The 15,008-nt window shown below is 35.4% G+C and overlaps 1 protein-coding gene and 1 long non-coding RNA gene across 2 annotated transcripts; both read right to left on the bottom strand.

Moving 5' to 3' along the window:
- Positions 1–228: 228 nt before the first annotated feature.
- On the bottom strand, positions 229–5,262 carry LOC121412576. The gene is made up of 3 exons (XR_005969635.1): positions 5,239–5,262; positions 2,714–2,815; positions 229–1,739 (listed from the first exon to the last, which is right to left on the bottom strand). It is a non-coding gene; the product is annotated as an uncharacterized LOC121412576 (long non-coding RNA).
- A 552-nt stretch (positions 5,263–5,814) lies between these two features.
- LOC121412830 (aromatic-L-amino-acid decarboxylase-like) lies at positions 5,815–14,227 on the bottom strand. Its single transcript, XM_041605592.1, has 8 exons — positions 13,998–14,227; positions 12,713–12,826; positions 9,447–9,569; positions 8,555–8,689; positions 7,721–7,864; positions 7,256–7,322; positions 6,824–6,918; positions 5,815–6,000 (listed from the first exon to the last, which is right to left on the bottom strand). The coding sequence occupies exons 1-8, from the start codon at positions 14,208–14,210 to the stop codon at positions 5,815–5,817; spliced, it is 1,077 nt and encodes a 358-aa protein (XP_041461526.1). The 5' UTR covers positions 14,211–14,227.
- Positions 14,228–15,008: the final 781 nt, after the last annotated feature.

The raw sequence follows: 15,008 nt of genomic DNA, 5'->3' as shown, positions 1-15,008 counted from the left end.
ATACCAGTCTACTCTAATCTCTCTAACTACTCAAGCATCTCACCTTTTCTGGTTTAAGTTCAAGTTCGTCTTTATTTATCCATATTGGAAATTTGCTTTGCTCACAAAGTCAATACATATCAAAATACCGTATTAAACATATAAAGCCATCATTACATTTATAAGAATTATATACAGTAAACGTGAATACCCGTTTACATTAAGGGAAATAGAGAACACACATTATAAAACCTACATTGGACAAAAGATATAAAAAATACTTGAAATTTATTAGAAAAAAAAACGAGTACTAGTCTAGAAATGATAATCAATTATTCATTACAATCTGATATTTCATTCCAATAGAAATACATGTACATTAGTATCACTCCGACACCTCAATTCAAAGAGTTACTGTTCGTAATCAATATGTTTCAGTACTAAATATTTAAAATTTCAGTCTAATAATAAAGTATTAACATATTAATTTAAAAAAGTTACTGTACTGGCTCCAAAGAGGTTTAAGATACACGTGTATAATCAAATATTTTATTACACACAATTGAAAATTTCATTCCAATGATAAGTGCATGTAGTATTAACATATTAATCATGTTAATTCAAAAAGTTACTGTATAAAATTCCAAGTGTGACTCTACTGTCATGACAACGAACCGGCTGTTCTAAACATAGTCGCAGTGCTTATGAGAAACACGCTCGGAGTTCATTTGTTTAGAACCAGGCCGCCATTTCAACTGACGTCATCGCTTTGGCACTCTATAGAAATTACTAGTAATTAATATTTCAGTACGAAAAAAACAACTAAAATTTTATTCCAACAATAATTTTGTGAATAATTAAGATGTTTTTTTCTTGTAAATATAGTGTAAATGTGTTCACTAAAAATTATCGAAATTTTCTGCAATAGTAATAAGTAGAATTAGTACTGACTTTTATGTACAATATTGAGATTTAGTGAAAATTAATGTTTAAAGTATGGTAATGACATTATTTGGGGCTAACCTCGATTAGCATTTTGCTAGTATGTTAGATGCAATTACCAAATATTTTGTTTATATGTGATGTACTATTCCTTGTACTTGTACCTGACAGTGATATCTGGTAATAAATAAAATTTTAAAAATGCATGAAGACAGTTCCTATAAAAGTTATTACCTCCAAAAACGTTTAAATTAGATGTGTGTAATCAATATTTTATTACAATTTAAGATTTCATTCCAATAATAAATGAATGAAGTATTAAGGACTATACCCTTTCTTAGAAATAATACTTTTACTTCCGACGATCTACTTTCTCACCTCTTCATTTCATTTTATCTGCCAGTATAACATGTCTTATATGATTCCATTTGTCCTCTTCTTATATCAATAACATGGAACTTTGGCGAGGATAATAATGTGTAAAATGACAACAGAAATTCTGCGTTGGTCCAGGAAAGTACACTTTGCAAAATGTTTTCGGTCACATTTATCACACAAATATACAGTATTTCACTTAATATCACCAATTGGTTTTGAATTTCTCAATCTTTTAGACCGTCAGTATCTGCTCCTTTGAGTTCATTCGCTGCTTCCGTGATTATCTTCCAAGCAAACTCTACATGCTTGCTTTCAGTGAAGGGACTGGATACAGCGAAACGAAGAATATATTTTCCCTTGAACACAGATCCCGTCAAGACTACTTTTCGTGTCATGTTAATCTGGTTCAGAAGATGTCGATTTGTTTCATTGTCAGAGTTCTGTTGGGGAAAAAATATCAACTGCTATTTTACACGGTCATGAATCTTAAAACAATGACCAAACTTCAATGAGGAAAAATATTACCTCTAACTGTCTAACATGTCAAAAGTGCCGATAACTGTTAATTTAATCCGAATCCAATTATCCATGGAAAATTAAACGACTTCTAAATTCATTTGATCAAATACTTAAACATTTCTTTGATACCTCTTGTATTATGAATATTGATGACATTCATGTTACGTCCACATTCCTGCAATAGGTTTGTAAGCAGAATATAAAGATTAATATTAACATATAACGGCGACACGACATTTGCTCCTGTGATAATTGCTCCGGGCTTCATTTCGTCTCTAAGAGGTAGGGTTAGGGTTTGGGTTGAAATAGAGTTTTATGTTAGGTTTAGGGTAGGTTTAGAGTAGGGTATAGTTTTAAACCCAGGGTTGAAGTTGGCCATTCGATTAGTGTTTGGAATTTAAAGGAGAGCAGTTGTCTTCGGAGCAAATGTCCTTGGAACTCACTTAACACTAGTACTAATCACAACCATTACCAGGGGTGGTGCCGTCGTACTTGACATGAACATTTTAAACAATAATAATAATAGCCAATTTTTATAAAGCGATTTTCCCATGCAGAATGGCCCAAAGCGCGTTACAGCATATAAATCCAACCAAACACTAATTTTGCACATTCTGAAACCTCGCCGTATTCCGCCCCTCTGGTTTTCATGGCATTACAATTTGCTGGTGTTGATAGGTACAAAAAATGCTCTATACTTTTGGTTTCATTCTTCCGTCTATTGTCATGAAATATCCCGACATGCTTTAGTCACGCAAGGAAGTCCGACCCAACCGACCGATAGTTATGTCATTGGAAATAACGTAATAAATTTGGCCGGTCTGGAGTCAGTAACACCGGTGTAACAGAGGCATAGCCTCCCTATAATAACTTCTCACAAGATGTTATTACTAACCTTTAATCTGAAGCACGCATGGCTGTATATTGCCTCTGCACAAAGCTCAAATCGAGCATCGGTGCTCACCAGGTGTGCAAACTCTTTAACGAGCCGAGATTGCTGTAAAGTGAAGTGAGATATCCGAAACGATAAGAAACAATGGTTAAGTGATCAATAGACATGATAGATCAATGCCAACTTAAAATAGAGAATTCAATTCAATTTATTTTTAACATCCTTTTAAAATGCATATATAGAAGGATTAAAAATATACAATAAGAAAAAAAGGTAGAAATGTAGAACAAAATGCAGCGGATGTAGGGAGTCGGAAAGGCCGTTCCTGTCAAAGCCGACTCACATTATTACTACATTATTGTACAATTAACAAGAATTGAATAAGAAAACCAACGTTATACACGAATATCGCATGACATCACCCCGCCCCCTCTCCGCCACCCCATCCGTGGTCTAACCAAAATCCTCATTAGTCTGAAATGGTTAATGCATAAATTCAGGAAACTACCTTTCCTTTCGAACACTCATATTAGCGACATTCGTAGTACCAGTCATGTCAGACACACCAATAAAACTTAAAGAGAAATTCCAGTAGTTGCAGGAAACACTGATTTCATGAGAAAGTCTGTAAAACCAGGCTTAATTGTCAGTATATCATCGAGGATCTAGATCTGGTACAGTTACATAAACTGAACTTTGTGAAATCTTGAAATCTACGCTGAAAAACGTTCACACTGAAGATCCCCAACACAGATAGGCACACATGGGACAGTGTATTATTATTGCTGGAATAAAGACCCGACGGAAGTGACCGAATCCGCGCTTATTTTGCTTATTTCTCAGCAATTACACAATTTCTCGCAGAATCCTTTGGCACATATTTTTTATTCATACAAACAGACACTTGGGTGGTCATTATATTAGATTCTGTAAAAAGTCATTTTGAGATCGTTACCAAAACTGGAATTTATCTTTAAACAGATCGATGGTGTGATGTCAGGGCCCTGTCTTACAAAGAGTTACGATTGATCCGATCAACCTAAAATGGATATCCATCAATGTCATATTTTTTTTCCAGGAAATTTGTACAATGTCCTTTGTAAGCAAGAAAAGGCACCCTGACTTCACCTCATACATGTCATATGCCTATCTAGAAAATGTATTCAACAAACATGCATTGTTGACGTTGCTGGCTTTCCATAGTTGAGGTTGATTGGATCAATCGTAATTCTTGGTAAGACGGGAAACTGGATACAGATTACGTAGTGTGACTGTGGCATCAATCATGTTATCGCACACTCCCTCCCCCCCCCCCCCCCCCCCCCCGGCCTCATAGATATATAAATGAAAACTATATTTTGTTGAAAACCTGGTTTAACCCTAAATAGACTGGGCTATTTCGACGCCTAAGAAGACTGGGGGCTGATTCAGCCCCCCCCCCCCCTTATGATCTCGGCTGTCGATCGCGCGATCGCGACGAAAATTGGCACACGCCTTACCCATGGCATTATCTACAAAACTATAACATCAAATTCTGCGAAAAAAATTCTCATGTCTCATTAATTATGCTAATTTATGCGTATGAATGCTAATTTTTGTTTCAAATACTCTAGATAGGCATCTGATCAAATTGATTTTTAAAGAAATTCAAAATCACATTTATTTTCTTATGTATTCTCTTGTTTTCTAAATTTCTTATGTATTTCTTTGTTTTTCTACTTTTAGTTTTTTATTGTTTTTTCAATGGAAATTGTCGGGGACTTTATTTTGACCATAAAAAAATATAAAAATAATTGATTTTAAGCAGTAAAAGGAAAAATAATGATCATTTATGAATTTTAGCTAAGAACACTATTTGCATTGGATTTGTACACAAATTCACGTTTTTGAGTAATTTTGGGTCTGCATGCACTTACGAAATGTTGCGTAATTTTGGAACCGTGTACCCGGGGGTCACAATTTTGGTCTCAAAAGAGACTTGAAAGTAAAAATTCAGCGAGCCACGCAGTCAAAAAAATTCGCGCGGCGGATTTATCGCGAAAAATGTCGAGGGGGAGCTGAATCAGCCCCCCCCCCCCCAGTCTTTTTAGGGTTAAAATTTAGTGTCCCCGTAACTCATCGAGCCCACGACTCTCTGGAACTTAAAAATTAATTAAGTCTCGGATATGTACATGCTTTTATCTAATAAGTGCCAACTTAATCTTGATTCAGCAAAGGAAAATTGTTATAACATTTTCATGTCGACTGAGACTGGGATTCGAACCCAGACGTGAACCAGAGTTGGCGAAGACTTCGTCAAATACAAAGATACCGTAGAGGGCGTAAATACTACAGTGTGAGAAATGGGATTGAATCACAAATTTCTACATTCTCACTGGATTGATGTCATTCAGACTTTAGAGTTATCAGAAATTTCTTTTATTTAATGAATTATCAGGAAAAAAATTAAACCACATTTATTAAGTTCAGGCCGACCAAATTTTTGAATAATGGAAATTGTAATTTTAATCTATGTAGAATTCAAATACCTTCCTGATGTGGTCTTGTAGCCCTTGCACACCAAACAGTCGAATAACAAACCATAGTTTGAGTGAGCGAAACGGACGAGTGAGATTGAAACTCCAGTGCTATGGTATATAAAACAAAATAATCGCCTGTGCTTAAATGAAATAATCTCAATTATGAATTGTGCTTATAATGAGAATTTCAAAACATGGTGATTGTTTAGTTTACAATGTTTGGAAAGAGTTAATATCCTCATCAACGCTATTTACGTATTTGTTTTGCTTTTCATCGTGGTCCAGAACATTTGCCTCATCACGATTAACATCATCGTCGTCTTTTTCCAAGAAGCCTTCATCAATATCATCATCATCATCATCGCCATCGTCGCTGTCGTCATCATCACCTTCCTCCTCCTCATCATCATTCTCGTCATTACCAGTATCATCAACCATTATCAATCATTTGGTCACCCTCGTTGTCTTTGTCGTTTCATATCGCCCTCATCTTTGTCATTGTTATAGTCGTCGCTGTCGCCATCACCACCATCATCATCATTACCATCATCACCATCATCACCATCACCACCATCATCATCATCATTACGACCAATACAGTATCACTCTTACCCTGTAATCCACGTGAGGTTTTTCTGGATGATAATCAAGGTACGGAGGATCAATGGCTAGTGAGCTCTCAACAGTTGTTCTGTCTTTGACCCAAAGAACTGAACAGCTCATCGTCACTAACATTGTCTTATGCGGTCCGCAGTTGAAAGAATCCGCAAGCTGCTCCAAGTACAAAGAAAAAAGATATTCATTAAAAAAAGGTTTAATGGAAGCAATCTTTTACGAAGTGTTAAATTACCAAACTTTATATCTTTATCTCCCTTGCAAAATATCTTCATCACAATAATCAGACAATGTACCAAAGGATTCTGACTGTATATATAAATAGCCCTGAACTATTCTCGCCGTCCTGAGCACTGCTTGTGATGACGAAAACTGCATAATAAGCATTATGTTATCATGTTGGGCTTTCACATAATTTAGATGTAGGCCTATGCTCATAATTTATTGAATGAAATCCTGCAATTGGTCTTCTGGCCGCAATAGATTTTTATTTAATAACAATTTCCATTCTATTCTGTTCTATTCTATTCATTGAAAAGAGTCAACTATTGACACTAAGTGAACATTAAATTATATCTGCAAATATTGAGGTTTCAATAAGATTGAAAAGGCCTAAAATGCCTAATTAACTGTTTCTTGATAAAGTGAATCGAATCGAGTGGACATGATAAAACATTCATTTTTAAAAATAAATATACTCTGATGATAAACATACTCCTTCGCAGTAACCATTGGGCCCTTTCTAAATGAAAGTTCCAATCATACGAATGTGCACGAAACAGATATTTTTATTTACACATTTTTTGTTTCATAACAGAGGCCAAATAATATGAACATGGACATGGTGGATTGAGCAGATATTACGATAAACATGATGTTATTAGGACTTAGGACTATTATACGGATTTCAGATGTAGGATCATGTCAAAATCGGCCATGTTTTCTGAAATCTTTTCCAGAATAAGAGAAAGGTAAATACCTCAATCCCAGCCATCAGATATCTGAATTCAGGACAAAGAAAGGCAGAGCCAGCAATGGCAGCATCTACATGGACCCATATTCCCTCATCATGACCTGAAGAACAAATAAACACGGCGTGGTAACTGATCATTTAGAATACGAAGAAAATGCTTGTATGCCTGGCATAGCAACATGATGATTTTGGTAAATGGGGACACGGAGAACGTTACATCAACATTTACCGGCCCACAACTTGACAGGTCTGATCTGTCAGATCTTTCCTTGGTTTTGATTGACTGAGATGCACAGATTTCTGACTATTGCTATGGTAACGGCCGGTTAAACTTCCAGGCGTTTATGAAGAATAAATAAGAAGTTTATGAAGAATACATGATAATGATAAGGCTGTCCTTACTGAATAACGAAATCAAGGTTTTGTGAAAGCACTCACATATAGGAGCCAATTCTGCGAGAGCGTCGAAAGCCAAAGTTGTTGTCGACCCTAGGGTAACACCGAGCTAGTTTTGTCGGAATCAAAATGAGAGAAATATGGATTATGAAAAAGGTACGACAGTTATGATGTGTCTATTACCGCATAAAATAACTGAGGCTCTGTGTTTCTAATGCCGATTGTTATATTAGGGCGCGGGGCATCTGAACACAATGTTTGACCGTTAAAGTGCATTAATCTCCAACAAAAACACTAAATTCGCCAGAATTCATGGAAAGACAGTCACACAATTTCACTCAACTTGTATTCAGAGTTAATGTACATGATACTATTTCCATTAGGACTCATATTCACCATTACCTTCACGACCCTATTATAGCTATCCCTATAGACAAATAATCAGGTTTTAGATTAAGATGATCGTAAATATAAAATTGGGATATCATTAATGAAATATCAACTTACAAAAATGGGTATCCTTCCTAGTGATTTGACTTTAGCTATGCCATCAAGAAGAGCCTGAGCTCTGAGTGATCCTGTCTCATCGGTTGGTAGGATGTGGGTTCGAATCCCAGCTACAAACCCAGAACGTTCGATACTAGAATGAGCCTAAAAAGGAGATTAAACAAGCAAGAGAATACAGCTTTTAATCTAAACTAACATGATGCAGTTTTGACTGTGAATCTCCATGATATTTGGCAAGGTTTGATATCTAGCAAGAGCGGTTTTTATTTCCAGCGTCGATCCCTGCACAATATATGACTTATTACAACAAATCATGGTGGTTATTAAAAGAGAAGGAAAGACCATGAAAGAAGGTAAAAGACGAAGAACGAGACTTGGAAAGACTGGGCTGGACATTTGAGTAGTAATACCCCTAATTTCCATTGTTTTCATTTAAAAAAATGAGCACTACCCATTGGATCATAATCTTTGTTCGTTGTGGCGTAATGGTGAGACATGGCATATGGGGGAAATTATCAAAAGTGGCGAGGTAGCGATGGTGAAAATGAAGATGGTGTTTGATGGTGAAAATCTTATTTTGAGACAGATTTTGGCATAATTTTCAACAAATGATATAATTATTTCACCCTTTTTCATTCATTTGTTTTATTTATTTTTTTATTTGTCGCAGAAACTTCGGCGCCCGTATTAAATAAATATTAATCAAATGAGTTACGTGGTCACTCATTAAAGGAGGCCAACTCTGATGTTGTACTACTTATACTTTACTTAATCCAAATCTTTGTCCGTGTATACTGTATGGATTAATAGATAAAGAATTCATGAATGTATTACCTGGTCGCTCATTAAAGCAACGAACTTAGACGAGACATCATATGGATCTAAATCTCTATCTGTCTGACGCAGTTTGTCAAGGGCACGTCTCTTTGCAGCAACAAGCATCAAAATACAACTGCCACTCGCACTCTCCTTCATAAGAAAAAAAGGACGAATAGGAACTTTCAAAAGATTGTTTGAAAAAGTTAATTCGACATAAAATGTGCTCTTGAGGTGGAAAGTGTTTTATCAATATATTCTCATCGCCGTTTATGTTTACGAAATTAATATAAAACCTAGATCACTGTTATTAGATTACGCAATAACACACATGTGCCATCTAAGATCAAGTCTTTTGAGACATCTTTTACATTCTGGAAAATCATGAAAATTGAAAAAAAAGAAAATACTTCGGAGAATCCCTTCAAAAAAACCCCCATAATTTTCCAGGAATCCAGAGATCAATTTTATTTGCATGATATGTTGATTTTTACTAGCATTGAGTTTTTTTATTATCCTTGTCCACGCTGACTAGCATTCTTTTTACAATCTTGTCAATTTTGACTAGAGTTACGCTCGTGCTCGAGGGGAACATTCTTTCTGTTCGAATCTGACTAAAATGTGTTTAGAGTGGGATACCATCTGACCATAGTAGAACATATATTCTTGTTCACATTCGTCAATGTAGTTTGTTAATATACTAGATAGGGTTCATCTATCTGAGGAGCATTTCATCAACATTTTTATCTGAAAGGTTGTCAGATCTGACAACTTTCCTGGATTTGATTGGCTGAGAAGCACTGTTCCTATGGTAACTGTCAGATAGAAACATGACTTGTCGGATAACATGTCTGACAAGTCCTTTCATGAAACGGTCCTTTTGAGTCAGCTGGACACTATCTTCTGTTACCTGTATAACACCTCCGCCATTGCCTATGCCTGAACTGAATAGAAATTGATCAGGTAGTCCCAGCATTCTACCCAACCAATCTGTCATTCGCATCTCAAGCTCTGTTCCAGTTCCATTCACGTGCTGCATTGAATGAAGTCAAAGGACAACATTTTGTTTGACAAGTATTGAAGAAAACATTCTTGTTTTAATCACAGCAGGTTACAACAACATGACAAAGACAATTTAACATGTTCAGGGAGGAGTCAAACAATGCTTACATTATAATGAGAAAGCGGGTTGGGAGGCATACAGTCATTTTATCTTAAACGTTGTGGGGATATTCATCCACATTATGGTTTCACGTATTCATTTCATATTTACCTATTTGTATTTTTTTTACAAACCATAAGGAGTTGGTAGTTTTTAATTAGGATTTTTCGGCTTCCTCTCAAATTTCATAAATAATGTACGGTATTTAGAAACCCGTGTATATTTGTATATAAAAGTTTAAATTATTTATCTTCCGATTTCTTTAATGATAACTTTAAAGTAGTATCCGAAAAACATAACGTTGATACAAGATCTGCCTCCAACCTACAACTCGATGCCCCAAATTCAATGACTGAATGCTATAAATGCTCATTCATTATTTCTTCAATATCAATATTCAATTCCTTGCCCCTTCATTTAAAAACCTTATCCACTCTCTCTAGTTTTAAAAAAAGGACTCAAATCATATATTACGTCCAGCAAATGTTAAAATGTCGATGGTTCCTGTGTTACAAATATTTAAATGACTCCAACTTTCCATGCCTTTCTATGTTCAAATATGTATGATTTATATATGTTTTTACGTTGTATACTTTTATTACTTGTATATACGTGTTATGCTTTTAGGGCCCTTTTTTATACCAGCTTTTGCTGAAAGGGCACCCTATTGAAATATAGTCTGAATAAAAATAAAATAAATAAAATGCCAGCTTTTATTTAACCTCCATAACAATACAATTTTTCACGTAATCTATTGAATATAATTTAATCGGAAATGTCAGATTTTCATGAGACCTTGAACCCCTTCCGTGGCAAATACGTGTTTACAAGCTATCATATATAAATGATAGCTGCGGACAACAATATTACATATAAACTAGATTTTAATTCGTCATGAGGACGAATTAGGTGGTCTGTCATGATTTTCATTCAGTGTCGGCTGATGTTGTATGAAATGATTTTTTTACATGATTGATAATCTTGATCATAGACATAATAGCAATAATTTTTTACCATTGCTAAATGTGATTATTAATGTGGTGATGACAACCGTCATGATAATGCAATACGGTAAATACGACATGAAGTTTCGAGCACGTAAAATGCCTTAAAAACTCAAAAATTTGATATGATTTACCGAAATTGGCTTTCCAAAATTGCGCTATGAAAGGATCGAGCCTTCATTTTCAGAGCAGCTAATTCTTAATCTGCAGTTTCATGTTTTGTATGCAAAATTTTTAAAAATCTTTATTCTGTCAACAGTTTTTCTTTTAAGCTTTCAAACAAGAATTTTCACAATGTTCAAAACTTCTGGTAAATTTGACTTATTTTTAATGAGAAATTTCACAATGCTACAATTTCACAGCATTCACTTCAAAACTCATCAGTGATGTATCTGATGAAAGAATTAAGTTTTTTTTTGGGGGGGAGAAATGTTTGCAAAATTTCTGAAATTCTTAAACATTTAACATTTTTTCCGTCAAGAATTTTCAATATCCATTTATTAATTGTGTATTGCTTTAACATTAACTTGAAAATTCTTTCTTAAAGACTTTAAAAAAAAGTCAGGTGAAAGATTCAAATACAGGCAATTTTCCCGCAAAATTTCGGAAAATGTGTATTTAAGTAAATTGCATAATTTTTTATTTCACAGAAGGTATCTAAAAATTTGTTATATGTTATATTTATCCGGCAAAAATCCGGAAATTTCCACAAAGTGTTCGGAATGAAATTTTTCAACACAATAACGTTCAATATTGTAGCGTTTACTAAGACAATACATAAATGATGTTTTACAATGTTAAAATTACCTCTTAAAAAGTTCCGGAAAAACTACGAAAAATGTCCTACGTGAAAAACCGCAAAACCAGTTGGCTTGAAATTTACAGGAAGACCGTAAAATTGATTAATAAAACATTTTCTTTAAAAAATTCTCAAAAATTAGGCCCAGAAAAATTTGCGAAAATTTAAACAGGTCACAACACATTGATGCTGTGGTCAAAAGTGAAAATTATTCCACGTTATTTGTAGAGAATTTTTTTTACTACATCATATCAAAATTTGAGAAAAAACTGACCACTAATAACGAAGATACGGTCAAATATGCATAAATACATTCAAGTATGTTGCAAAAATGTGTAATTTTTTATTTTTAACGTAATTTTGTGGTATTTACGCGATCTCAAGATGAGATATTGACTATATCCAAGAGTGAGGAAAAATTGGGGGTCAACGGACTCCTTGAAGAGCTACAGTGAATTTTATATAGGCATATTTTTGCCCACTTATGACTTATTTTGCGAGTTTGCACGCGCGTGTAATGCAAATTTGAATGGACGCGCATTCCCGTATTATTGGTCGTAAGAGGCTGAATGAGGTATCAAATTAATCAGAAGATAATGGACAGTGGACAGACATAAAATAAATGACGACTCGAAGATGCATACCGATGGTAGGAGCAAAAACGCGCACGCATACCTGTGCGCGCGCAAATTTTTGACATGCTCAAAATGGCCTGAAACGTACCCAAATTTGACCACGATTGATTTGGGGGATTTTAAAATTTTGACGCGCGCGTACGTGCGCGTCGTGACCTTTGCATGACCTCTGTTGACATGTCCTGATGACCTGTCATCTGAACTTGATATGATGCAAATATGAATGATTTATGATGATTAGTTGCGATGATATGATCAATAATTTAATTTTACAAAATGGCGCCTAGATAACGTCATCACGATTTGATGACCTTGAAAAGTTTCGTTTCGCGATTCCAGAATAATATCCATACATGACATGAAAATCAAGAAATTTGACAGGCCCGATTTTGAGATAATGTGGGAACAAAATTTGGCAATAAAAATAAATAAAGTAAAATCTGACGAATATAATAGGTGATCTGTCATATTCATGACAGACCACCTAAAAAAACCGCTAGAAGTTAAGATCATTGACCTATCCGTTATAGCTTGATCTATTTGTATTAAAAAGATAAATTAAGGTGAAGATTTTACCCAAGTACATGTTGGCGAGGTCAAAGCAGCGATAAGTTGGGCTGCGGCCACACACGGAGCAGATGTTCCAATCTCCACATATCCATGGTAATTAGGACTCGATAGGTGAGGCATCTATGATTTAAAAAATCAAATTATTAGCTAATGGAATTAATATAATTCCTGATCGACCGTAGTTTGGTGATAGAAATAAATCTTTAGGATTACAATAACAGTGTTTCCAAAAATTGATGATTTCTTTGCTACAGCCTGGATTTTTTCAAAATTCGTACAATTTGGAGTGTATTCTTAACTTCTTATACGAATACTGATTTCAGAAATCAGTATTCGTAAAAGAAGTTAAGAATGTCAGTAGGTTAAAATCCACTTAAGCTCGTCCGTTCACCTTAATTATCTGACTCATCGAAGGTTAGACATCATCTAGATTAGAATCACATGTAAACATAAACTGGTGTTTTGCAAGATAAAACATTAAATATCACAAAAATATGCAAAAATGTATACTTTAGAATTGCACACGATAATGAAAATTATTATCGTTAAAATTAGTAATAATCCATCTGTTTCACAATATAAGAACAATATTTCTGGGGAATACATTGTGGGTGAACTTTTTGATTCATAAGTGTGGTGTGTGTTTGGGTGCATGCGTGATGGTATGAGGGTGTACGTGTGTGTGCGTGTGGGTGTGTGTGTGTGTGTGCGTAAGGATAGGTGCAAGTGTGGAGGTTCCGGGACAGTGTGGTCTAAGGCGCCGACTAGACATTTGAAAGTCCGGGGTTCGACCCCCGGCCACGGTACCTATGCCCTTGTGAAAGGTATTTGATAGACAGTGCTGTTTTATCCTGCATTAAAATAAATGGAAATGCTACATGTATTCTCAGAAAATCGGTATTGACTTCTAAAATGTGAGGGTGTGCGTGTGTTTCGGTGTGGGGGTGGGTGAAAGACTGTACAGCTTTTGGGAGATTTACTGTTAAAAATAGATTTTCGTAAACAAAAACTGTCAACGATGGAGGTAGAATAGATGGACATGTTCCTCCTCGAAAGTTTGACAATCTACACAATTCACGTGACTTTTTCAAGTCCAGCGGTCGACAGTCTGCGATTTTATTATGTAGTCTTTCAGGGGAGGACCTTACACCAACTGCGCGGTCCTGATGTGTGGGGTGTATAAAAGAGAGATAGAGCTCAGAAAAGAAAAAAAATACGATGAGAAACGTAAGATTCAGAAGAGAAAAGATAAAAGAAGAGAGAGCGGGGTTGGTAGCATAAGCCAACTTACGTTTGGAATGATCATCTTCCTGACATCATCCAATAGATCTTGCCATTTATCAGGATGTTGAGGAGCTTCCAGGGGAAGTTGATCAAGAAGATGACCCGGATCGCTGGATCCCGCTGGTGACAGATCCTCTAAACCATTCCAAAACTCACCAATCAATTCAGTCACGCCGCTCGTAAGTTCCTTCATCTCATTAACATGATCCTTGGCAGCCATGGTTGCAGCAGATGGATCGAGATATGAGGTAAGGTTCGTCAAAGATTAATGATGTAGGATTAAAAAGAAAGCCAAAAATTTGCAATTCATTCAGAAATTTACAGATTTATGAACCCCATGTACATTTGCATTGGCGTCCAGGCAGCTCACCGGTTTGCACGTTTGTTTCCTATGATTGTGTTTACGTCGTCATATCGTATCAAGAACACTGACAAACATCAGAACGAGCTTTTGACATTGAATTCCCGACCTTGTCCTTGACATTTGATATTATGGTTCCATAATAGTTTAACTTGGTATTCAGTTTGTTTGCGTGGGTTGATTAATGAAAATACATAGAATTCAAAGATTCATATAGGACCTTAACCTCTTTATCTACATGGCTACAGAATCATAAAAGTACCAGATCAAACATTGAACAATACCATATTCAGCATTAAACCTTAACGTGGGACAAATATCTCTATTTATAAATGGATGGTGGTATTTTGGCTGAAAATTATTTCATAAAAACGTAAACAGGTCTACATTGGTAACAACTTTCATGACCAAGGTCAAGAGGCACCACCTTCCCTTTACCCTTTCTCTCCATCACTCAAAAATATATCTTTTTTCGTATAGCTTACAGATCATGCAGATAGTACCCAGAAGTTTAGACAAGCTTCTTTGTATACATCCCTTAGAGAAATGACCAGTTGCAGACATAATGTAAAAGGGTTGATGAGATATCTATATATACCTTAACATCTCATCATGTCATCTTTTAAAAGAGATGATCATATCTACATCATGTGAAAG

This window comes from Lytechinus variegatus, chromosome 4 (assembly GCF_018143015.1).
Source record: "Lytechinus variegatus isolate NC3 chromosome 4, Lvar_3.0, whole genome shotgun sequence".
Classification (NCBI taxonomy): domain Eukaryota; kingdom Metazoa; phylum Echinodermata; class Echinoidea; order Temnopleuroida; family Toxopneustidae; genus Lytechinus; species Lytechinus variegatus.
This window is presented reverse-complemented; position numbering and strand designations above follow the sequence as displayed.